This window comes from Pygoscelis adeliae, unplaced genomic scaffold, assembly GCF_000699105.1.
Source record: "Pygoscelis adeliae isolate BGI_AS28 unplaced genomic scaffold, ASM69910v1 Scaffold41, whole genome shotgun sequence".
NCBI classification, from domain to species: Eukaryota; Metazoa; Chordata; class Aves; order Sphenisciformes; family Spheniscidae; genus Pygoscelis; species Pygoscelis adeliae.
The window spans coordinates 1,623,745-1,635,457 of NW_008824373.1; the positions used below are offsets into that span (position 1 = coordinate 1,623,745).

General features: G+C 38.4%; 1 protein-coding gene across 1 annotated transcript in view; it reads right to left on the minus strand.

Annotated features, from left to right (window-relative positions):
- Positions 1-6,848: 6,848 nt before the first annotated feature.
- Positions 6,849-11,713, minus strand: part of EPHA7 (EPH receptor A7) — a 166,785-nt gene continuing 161,920 nt past the window's right edge. Inside the window, exon 16 of the mRNA XM_009320131.1 lies at positions 6,849-7,044. Coding sequence (XP_009318406.1) covers positions 6,849-7,044 — 196 coding nt within the window. The remainder of the gene's footprint in view (positions 7,045-11,713) is intronic.

Consider the following 11,713-nt stretch of genomic DNA (forward strand, 5'->3'; position numbering starts at 1 on the left):
GTGAGCCATCAGTGTGCCCTGTATCAGAACTAGTGTGGCCAGCAGGAGTAGGGAAGTGATCGTGCCCCTGTACTCGGCACTGCTGAGGCTGCACCTCGAATACTGTGTTCAGTTTTGGGCCCCTCACTACAAGAAGGACGTCGAGGTGCTGGAGTGCATCCAAAGAAGGACAACAAAGCTGGTGAAGGGTCTAGAGTACAAGTGTCATAAGGAGTAGCTGAGACAACTGGGGTTGTTTAGCCTGGAGATAAGGAAGCTCAGGGGAGACCCTACAACTATCTGAAAGGAGGTTGTAGCGAGGTGGGTGTTGGTCTCTTCTCCAAAGTAACAGGTGATACAACAAGAGGAAATGTCCTCAAGTTGCGCCAGGGGAGGTTTAGTTCAGATATTAGGAAAAAATTCTTCACCAAAAGGGTTGACAAGCACTGGAACAGGCTGCCCAGGGAAGTGGTTGAGTCACGATCCCTGGAGGTATTTAAAAGACGTGTAGATGTGGTGCTTAGGGATACGGTTTAGTGGTGGACTTGGGAGTGCTAGGTTAATGGTTGGACTTGATGATCTTAAAGGTCTTTTCCAACCTAAATGATTCTATGATTTTATTCTATGAAAGTGCAGACATATGTGTATGCATTTATAAGAGAGAGCTTGAGGATAAAATAAATCAAGTCCCTAAATGTCAAAGAAATGTCACTAACTTAGGCTGTTCCTTTTATCTTAAAGAAGTCTTTTCTATATTTCTGCAGTTTGTAATAAACTGAGAATTCCTGTATTTCAGAGGTTTGGAAATCAGTACTTAAAAAAAAAAAGTTAAATTTCCATAAATGGTTTCAAGTTGAGCTCCCAAACTTTTGGAAACCTTAGTGCAAAGTTATTTTACAGGAAAAGTTTTGCTTTTACAGAACTAGAGAAGATTATTCTTTTTTTTTTTTCCCCCCCAAAAGAATCAATCATTTCTCACTTCCTAAATTCTGGGGGTTTGGATTAGAACAAAAGATTGAACCAAATCCATCTTTCAATAATGTAAGTATAATTTACATTCAAAACACAACTAAAAAGACAGAAAAATCTTAAATAAACATGAGGCCAACAACCAATGAAGTGATGCAAGAACAAGTCCAAGTAAGGGTAGAAGAAGGCCTGGAGACTGTACTGAAAATGGGTGTGGACATCCAGTCTTTGATCCCAGTCTACATAGAAAGAAAAAATCTAGAAAGGGCTGGTGAGTTGGGCTGTGAAGAAAGAGTGAGCATTCCTAAAGGACCTGGTGTGAACATACAATGGCAGAAGTGGCAAAAAAATTCATCAACTTAAAGTTATTACTTAGAATTTTTTGACTAAGTTTAAAGCCACAGCCTTTCTACCAGTTCCTTCTTTTGTGTCACTGAGTATATTAGATCTCAGCTATAGAAATAACTTTACTGTTATTTGGCATCAGTGCATAAAAATCCACTTGCTTTGCCATTTTGGCACTGTATATAAAAAGAGCTGTACCTGCCCAGTACATACCAGGAAAGACTGGCTGACCTGGGATTTGTTATGAATTTTCCTCTAATCCCTGTTCTGTTCACTCTCTTTTATTTTATTGCTACCTGCCATTGTTACTCAATTACCATCTGCCAATTAAAAAGCAGAACCCATTAAAGCTAACGTCAGCAATACAAAAAAATGCTGAAGCAATGGAGAGACTGGGCCAACATACATGTCTAATAAACTAGGAAAGTAAGTTACTTGTAAATGTGGGAATTAGCCTCTATCAATATAGATACTTAGATATAGATGATCGAGATAGAGATAGCAGTCATTCAGGGCTTATTCATTTTTAAAACATGGCATGGCAGTTTGATTTGATAGTTTGTGGAGTCTCTTAATTTTTGGCTTATTAGTTCCCAAAGTTCTACTGATTCAGAGAAAGATTTACAGGCATCTACACTGTAATGGAACAGATGGAAATTCATAACACTTTCTCTAGGAACATCACAAATCTCCTCTGACAGCTAGTTCTCTTTTGTCACTGGCCAGGCAAGTATAGCTATAGCTTTTGAAAGAATTGCTTTTATAACTACAGAAAAATAAACACAGTACTACGTATTTCTGTGTGTTTTTTTTAATATAAGCAAGTGGAGATGTTTCTAAAAATCAAATAAATAAATTAAAATGCTCTTAATTCCTCCTCTCAAATATCCAAGATGCAACTCGGCTTGAGAAACACCAAATGTCAGTCATCGCCCACTTATATCGCCCACTTATTTCCCCCACTATATAAGATTTCTGGTATGTTATGAATACTAATAACTCATAGGGTCTACTCACCTGTCTACAATTACATACTCTCAGTATTCATATAAGGTAACATGGGTCATGGCATAATCCTTGTGTAGACAGAGAATAGGTTTTGGAGAATTACTAAAATGCCATTTCAGTGAAGTTAAGATATGGGACAAACAGAAGTGATTCCTTTTTACACAAGCAAGTTTAACAGATTTGCTAAGTCAGAGTTCAAATTATTCTCACTGCTTTCACTGGTATTGTAACACAGGCCCCAGCTTAGACTTGCAATGAAACAGAAGTGGCTAAATGCAGCTTTGGGTGCTCACACTGACAGGGTAGTTCCCCGAAGGTCACTCAGTTGTTGCCTAACCCTGAAAGTTCAATATTTACTGGGATAGAGAGAAAGAGAGGGATTGGCACTTCAGCGTTGTAGTTTGGTGCTAGAGCTCTCTGCAGGGAATAGTGGGATAAACAAGAGGAACAGTTACTTTGGGAAAGATGCTGAAAGTCTCACCTCGCAACACCCTGTACTCCCATGAGAAAGGCAGTGTTGACAAATATACCAATATCAGTACACCATTCACTTGTTTTGTTTCCCCCATCTGGCTGTTTCTCCAGTTCACTCAGACTGTTCCCTGCTCGGTATGCCAGAGCTGGTGGAGGCTGTTGCTAAATACCCAGCTGTCCTCTTTCAGTGTAGAAGGATGTGCCTAATCTGGGTTTATAGCTTCTGCGAGGAGGCAGGACATCTAAGAAGCTAAAGGCTATTCCTAAATGCACTTTATGGATATAGCCCTTAGAAATTTTTCACTCTGAAGATTGTATAGCCACTCTGTCAGAACCAGTAGGCAATAAGAAAGTCTAAATGCTACTTTTAAGGTTTCCAATTAATAAAACATAAATGACAATAGCTTGAAGGCCTCCCTCCCCCATCCTGAAAAATGCAGAAGTAAATTATAGCATCTGGGCACTTAAGTGTGTGCAAAGATTCCTGGACTGAAGCATGAATTAAAACAAAGGATTTAAGCAAAAGTACTTTTATTATTAGTAAAGGGAAATGTGATATCTAACAACTGTCAGATGAGAAAGTGTGATACAAAATGATTTTTAAAAGTTAAATCAGAGGCTGCCTGTAAGGAACTGCAAAATGATTTCACAATTTTGAATGCCATTGGCAATAAAGTGGTGATGAATTTTGATAAAGCAGAAAGAAATGCACAAGGGAAAAATAAGTCTAACTATACATACACAGGCAGGGACTACAAATTAACTATTGCTTGAGAAGAAAAGAATAATGAATCAATATTAGACAGCTCTGAAAACATCAAGTCAAGCACTCAGTATTGCGTAAAAATGTGAAACAGGTTATTTGGATGATTAAGAAAGAAACTGTAAACAAAATAGAAAACATATATATAACACTGTATAAATACACTGTATCGCTATATCACTGTATAAATACATCATACACTCTTATGTTGAATAATTCATGCAGCCCTGGTCATTCTATTTCAGAAGAAAGAAGGGCAAGACAGAGAAAGAAAGAGAGACAGAAGGAGGAAATAAATTCACAGGATCTAGGATAAATTCAGACTATTAAACATAGTGCACCCTCTGATTTAGGAAGCATTTAAACTGTACATATTGGATACAGAGCCCTGAAGATGTCTGGAAGTCAACAGCTGAAGGTGTCCCTAATCTGTAGGGGACAGTGGAGGCCTTATAACAACAGGACTGTACCCCTACCAAGGCAGGACACCTGCCAGGTACACAGGGCTACGTGGGCTTGTGGTTTGAGTCAGTGCAGCCATTCTTACTTTATGCACAAACCAAGTGTCTTCTTGGGAAAGCTGGTAGATAACAATAGGAAAGGACTGGCAGGAAAAGTGTAGGCAAGGTTAAAAAGAAAATAAATAAAAATATAGGCAAAATAACCATGCTGTCCTTTAGTCTCAGGATACATTATAATACTCTTTTTTTCTTTTTTTTTTTTTTTTTTTCAGCCTTTTTCCTTTAACACCACAAGGCTACTGAGGTAGCTGGTATTAAATCCCTTCCCAAATCATACATCCAGTTCTGTGCCTGAACTCAGAAGGTAGGTCAAACTGCAGTTTTCATTGAAATTATCTTTCTTTTTGGTAGCAGAGGGTGGGAAGGTGCCACACAACGGAATCCTCTCTCAGGGCCGAAAGATAGGTACACACATCTTCCATATCTGCTATCATGCCAGAAGCAGGGGCAAAACTATGCAAAATCTGGAGCCTGGGTAAATATAATTAGTAGAAATATTAACTATGTTTTGATATTGCTTTATGCTGAGTCTATTATTGCAAAAAGTTGTATGCAACTGAGTTAATGGAGTTCTTTCAAATACGTAAAAATGATATGTAAAAAATTCTGTATTATGGGGACATACTATGACACTGCTTTGCAATCTCTTTTTTTAATGATATGCGGACTGTTATAAAACTTTGAGCTACATTTGATTGTAAGTGGAATTTAAGCAGGGTAGATTTTGTAAGTTGACATCATGGCTATATGATTTAAATCCAGTATTATTTCAATAACAGTGGAGAGAAATTACTGAGGTGGGTCTGATTCTTCAAGCACTGCTGAGCATTGTGTTAACTCTATACCTGGTATGTCCTTCAGTAGCTGAAGTTTCTATATTGACAGAGTAGGTCCTGTAAACCTCATTGCTAAAATGGTACCCTGAGGCGACAAGAGTTTAATTAACTTAAGCAAAGTTCAAATTGAAGACAATGAAAAAAATGTACTTGGCCATTGCTGCCATTTGAGAATCCAGTAAGCCACTATTTACCAAAATCTTCAAGCAAATGATGGACAAACACAACCAGTTGAGGATTTTTGGTAATATTTCAGCTATGACTTTCAATTGTCTCCTCCTCACCTAGATGAATTATTTGAATCCTATCCAGAGTCACCAAGATATTCTTAAATGAGGCCATTGTCTCCACTAGGCAATACTTAAATCATTCCACTGCTAGAAGAGACTAAAAATGGGCATCATATTGATAAGGTGTCACAACAACCAACTTGATATCACTCTGGTGTGCATTCAAGATGAATGACTCATGCAAAGCTGTTACCCGAAGGAGAAGAAAAATTTATCCAGTGCTGTCCTCTAAAACTTGTAAGAAAAAATACAATGGGTAAGTACCTATAGTACCCTAAACATCAATATTTTGTGGTCAGAAGTATCAAGCAAAAAGTGTCTATATATTTGCCAAAGTAATAGAATACTCCATTACCGGTGGTAGTCTCTCAACTGTGGTATCAGTACATCTGCCAAGCTATAATTATGTCTAAAACCAGTTTCACTGGAGTCAGAAAGATCTGAGCCTTTCCAATGTGCTTTCTGATAAACTTTCCCGGGCAAAATGGAAGAGCTGTGAGGAGGATTTAAATGGAGACATAGTCTGCAGCAAAAAAGTGTCTTCCTGTAAGCAAATCTAGTTAATAATTCTTGAAGAAGTTGGCAAAATGCCTTTTCTCAGGGAGACATAGGAACTGGTTTTGCTCTTTGCAGCCTAATCATGTCTGATCACCAAAGCAGAGGAGAAGGAAGCGAGGAAGAGATTAGACACTTTGCAGCTTCCTTACTCCTGAAGAACTCTTACCTTGGAAATCAGGGTAGTTTAAAATGTCTGACAGACTGAAAATGGCAATTTTCCAGTTTTCTTCTAAAAATACCACCAACTTTATAGAAGAAAAAAAAAGTCAATCCAACATAATTAAATTCATTCCCAATTTTATCAGAAATTTTCATGAAAAGTTATAAAATGTATTTTTTCAATGAGCAAAATCCCCTTTATATTTTGCTGTAATACTGAAATGATTATTTTCAGCTTTAAAAGAAACTGCTCAAATATTTTTCTTCCCTGTTTCCATTTCACTGTGAATGTTATAATTTCTGCTTCTTTCTGATCTAGAATGAAAAGACATTTTAAAATGTCCTGGATTGGCTGGAATATTATAATTTTGCTGAGTATTTCTCAGCAAGGCCTATTTGTAAGTAGTGGCAAACACTCCCATTGATTTGTCTGCATGAGAAAGGCTAAGAGGATGCTCTCTGCCACTTGCTACTGGCAGCAGCATCAGTAGGAGTAAATCTGTATCATCCCAGCTTAAACTTCTTCCCCAGCAGGATCTTTGGAAATGTTTGATTTAGCTGCTTCTCCTTCTCCTTTGCTCTTCTATATACATATTTTGTGTATAAGAGGGGAGCTAGAAAGAAGATGGGGAAGCAGGGTTATATTAGTGTGAGGAGCTTCCAGGGCAGGCTTCCAGGGCAGCTTTGCTGGCTCTTCTCTCCCTAGCAGCATCGCCATGTCCTGCTTCGCCATCCTCCTGAAATCATCACGCTCTTCAGATGTGGTCTTTCATTCTTGGCATTAGTCATAATCCTCAGTTTGTCAGGTGTGTGTGCTGGCCTCTCCCATACACCTCTGTTTACTCTTCCTCCTGTTGCCAGTCTGTTCCTCCCTTCTTCTCCATTCCTTTCCATGCTTCTTTTCTACATTTCCATTCTCTAATCCCAACTACAGTCCTTATGCGCTTTAAAAAAATGCCTCATAGCGTTCACTGTGCCTCCAAACCAATCTCATGATCTTATGGTTATAACTCTTGTTTTGCTTCCCCTTTCTGCTTCCTTTGTCTCCTGTCATTATGTCATTTCTATTCAGGCTGTCATCTCTTCTGGAAAGGGATTTTTCTTGTTCTCTGTTTTGCAAAGCACCTGGCATGTTTTTGGTTCTGTCAAACAAATAATAACAACAGATATGAAATTGGCAGTGCAGCAGAATCCTGATATCAGGAAGTAATAGAGGCAAATTACACTATCATTGTCATTGCCATGTATACACCACTACTTGACAAAAATTCTCATTGACTAGCTAGGTAAACATCAATAAACCCAAAGATTCCCAAGCAAACACCTCTAACATGAAGGAAATGTAGTTGTGTTTTACACTGGATCTCAATGAGGCACAGGGTTATACTTCACAATTTCAGTATTGGAAATAAAGGAAATAAATGAATGAGGTGCAGTTTTTCAGATGGGTGTTTGGGTATAAAATTAAGGACTGATAACTCTTTAAAACAGAGAAGCAGGAAAAGGGTGGAATGGGTGTGTTCAATTTAAACTCTGCTTAATTAAAAAAGCATACACATGGTAGTTAGATTCTAGCATGTAAACTAATAAAGTAGACTCTCATTTAGCCTAACTGATATTATCAGAAGCTCTCAGTATAGCTGAAGAATCTTATAAAACATTTTAACTGAATTGTCTCAGTCATTACATGATATTAGGCACCACAAGACAATGTTTATGTTACTTGTGTTGCCAAAAAAAACCCCAGAGCTTAAAAAAGAAAAGGAAAGAAAAAGATGTGGATTTTACTGTACATTTAGTGACAGGCTAGCCATATGAAATCTCTAAAACAATATAACTTTAGGACTAATGGATGTAGGCCAGGACTGAATAGAAATTATTTTACATATGGTTAACAATCTCTTAACTAAATTATTTGAAAATTCCTGAGAGAAAAGCAATTTATTACAGACGTTGAGACAAGCCAATGTAACACTAATACTAAAGAAAAATAAACCAGCAGAGGAATGTCCCCCTGCCATACCAACCAATATTCTTACAGTTGATTCCAAAGTAGTATCTGTCATTCCAGCACATGGATTAGATTATTTAACAGTGTGAATCAAAGGGAAGATACTCATTCAAGAGAAGAGCATTATTAATACGTTGTAGCATGCCATACATCTCTGTCACCAAACTGGGCAAAATGGGAGCAGATGTTTTATGATAAGCTGAGAAGAGGATCTGACAATATTAATAGCCATAATGTCTGAGGCTTAGTAAAAAAAAGAAAAGCTAGAGGAAGCAATCTGATGGAGGGACAGAATGTTTTTTTCTGTCTCTAGTGTAGTGTCCTAGGGACTAATTTTATATGAAGGGAAGGTATTAACTAAGCTAAATCTCACTTCTACTAGGTTTTTTTGCACCTGCCCTTTGAAACCCTAGTAATGCAAGGAATGCGTGAGAAAAGAATGCAGCAAAAAGGAACTCTGAGGAGAAATCCTTTCCAAAATGAAGACTTTTTTGACTCTGATAGTTTCTTTTTACTATTTTGAAGGCAAGTAAGTCTTTGAATTAGTAAAAATGATTGACATGTGAATTTATTCAAAGCTAAAGGCAAATGGTAGTCACAAATAGCACTTAGATGCATAGGTGTTTAAAACCTCAGGTTACATTTGTATTGGCTCTGTCTCTACTGACATTTTTTGGTTAGCACCAGAATGAAGGTCTCCGGATCAAGAGATTCATGAGATAGCGTGTGTGTACCCTGGACTGTGGCATGGCTTTACTCTGGGCTGCACCTTGTTCTCACTGCCAAGTACTGGTTTCACCAGAGCAGAGACCAGGTGCAAACTAGCGACTATGAAACATCAACAAATGGGAGATGAGGATCCCTGTGTGACACATGGCAAATCGATTTGATAATTTTCTTGCGTCTGTATGACTTAGCTATTCATTATCACAATGCTTCATTTCTATCATCTGCCCTGCTGTCCAGTGTCATTCCAGGCCTGAATTAGATACTCTGTCTCCCTGGGAAGAGATAGAAACCTAAAAGAGTTTGGAGAAACTGAAGGCCAAAGACAGCGGATAAACCAGCTGACAAGCCCTGCTAAGGTGAGGATAGGGCTTCAGTTCTTGGTTGGGATATCTGTATGGTCAGATTTAGTACTCATTTACCCAGTCTCTGATGCATGCCAAGGCCATACCTGTAGTCAATAATAGGACAAAACTAGCATACGCACAAGTTACCACCCACACCGTAACTTCCACAGAAAGGAAACCCAGTGAGAACTAGTTCTCAGAGGGTCCTGGGTATGCCGTCATGTATCCCTGCAGTAAATCTGGATGTGTCCTGAAGAAACTATTTTCAGGGATTCACAGCCCCAAAACTTCTCTGAAAGTAGATGTCTAAATTCATCCTTTCAACAGGAAACACATGTAAAGGAAGTATCAAATAGATCATATGCATTTTATCTAATAGTCGAGCAATAGCAGAATGATATGGGAAAGCGCGGTGCCTTCAAACCAAAATGTTAGCTCTTCTGCGACATGACAGACCACTCAAGCTCTTCCATGAAAAAAATCCATTTTACTCAGAACAACAGTCTCCTCATTCCCAGAGAAGTGGCCTAAACACCAATTTCAGAGAGAGGGGATTTCTGGAAGGGAAAGGTGCTTCAGGAAGGGAAGAGATTGTACAGTGCAGGAAGGCATTTCAGAGGTAATTTTGGATTAGGCTTAACCTAACCAACCTTTTCCCAGGCAAGCAGCTGCAGCTCAGAGTGTTTGCCAGTGTATGAATACCTACAGAATCTCTCCCTTCCCATACAGAGGTTGAAAGAATCATGTTGGCCTTCTTGTAATACCTTCCCACAGCCCAAAGCTGCAGAGTCAGTCTTCCTCATCCAAGAGATATGTAAAATTTCCATGTGTTCTCAGAAAAGAAACAAGGCATTCATTGAATCACAAAAAAATAAGGTGAGCCTTCCTGGAAACAGAGGTAAAAGTATGCCAGATAGGTGTTACATTTCCATCAGCTATGTATCCTGAACTATGGGTAGCCATGATTCAGCTGTCAGTAAGCATGAGGGGAGTCAGTCTTTTGGGTTGCTCTGGCATTTACGCTAAACAAGCAGAGAGGGTGAGTTCAGTAACAGCTGCACGTCACCTCTGTGAGATATGTCCATACTTTCAGCAAATGTCTTCTACCAATTTATATCATCTTCATCTGCTTACTAGTGCTCACTGACCTTAGCTAATAAGGGCTTACATCACCAAAAAGCCTTAAATACAAAAACAATAGCAACAACACAATAGAACTTATGGTCTAAGCACTGCCAAATATAATATTCTGTTTTGCAAAAATATGCTGCAATGGCTCAATGACAGACGTGCAGATGCATAACTGTATGCTAAGATATGTAGTTTCTGTTTCTCTGGTATCTAAAGTGAAGCAGTGTTAATTTAGATCTGAAAATGCAACCTTAAATATCATGGAACCACTTGTAAAAGCATTATGAAATGTATAATATTCATTCCACTAGGATTTTAGATTTAAATAACTTGACAGCATCTGATGCTAAAAAAAAAGATAAATTCAGCTTTACACAATTCTATTTCAAAATACAAGTGTAAAAATGGTATTAGCTGTTTTGAAGTCTTACTTTATAAGGATTTTTTTTTCCTTTTCCACAATTATTAAGATACTTTGCTATACTGAAAGCAGGTAATATTTCTACGGAATATCTTCATTCTTTTTCAGCAAATAATTCAGAAGCAGATAACACAGGTAAAGCATTTGTTTCCATATGATTTTCATTAATCCAGTTATATTCATTTCATAAAAACTATAAGAAATAGGTTTATAACAGTATAAAAGAATAAGAAGAGACTTTCCCCCCATTCATTATGGGGAGTATAAAACCACAGAATGTAACTCTTTCCTCCCACTGCCCTGAAATAGTCCCCTCACCAGGTGTTTTGATTTCTGCCATTCAGCTGCCTCTTAGATTGTACTGCCAATAGAAAGATTCGGATATTATTTTAAACATACTCCATTGCCTTGTATCATTGCTGTTACTGGGCAGTTCACATGTAAGCCTGGCTGATTCAGCTCTTCTGTATTCAACACCCGCCCTCCCATACACACACTTTTTTTTTGTTGGTTTTTTTGTTGTTTTGTTTTGACCAACACTAACGACTTCTGTACTTCGAGTGCAGATCACTTGGAGTGATCTCCCTGACTCATAGTTTGTTGGTCACAGATAGATGTTGCATTTGTTGTTGCTGGGGTACCAAATGTTCCTTCCTCACTGTCATCTTCTACTTACCTCCCGGTGAAGCACGTGTTCTGCTAGGTAACTATTAATGACTAATGCCAGCTGGGAAGAAATGGAAGTAGAGCATAGTGCAAAAAACAGTTTCCCTCCTCATAGCTGGGGAAATATCCCTCAAAAGCCAGAGGCATCTCTGCACAAGGAAACAAACATGGACACCTGCAGAGGGACTTGGTGTTGTGATACTCAAGTAACTACCACTGGAAAGATACTGTCTGGGGGACTGGAATGTACGCCCCCACATTAGGCAAGCAGTTTCATGGGAGATGAGGCAGCTTATGACTGAGATTTGCAACAGGCAGCACACAGTCTATCTGGGATACTTTTGGCAGCAAGTAGGAAGAATCAAAGAGGATTTGTCTCTTGCAGAAGTTTAGGTAATGTAGGCATTAACACAATTATTTCTCTTGAAAAGAACACTACAAAGAAATGCTTGGGAGCTTTTTTTTTTTTCTTTTTTCCTCTCTTCCCCGCCTCCTTTCCTGCTTTTGGC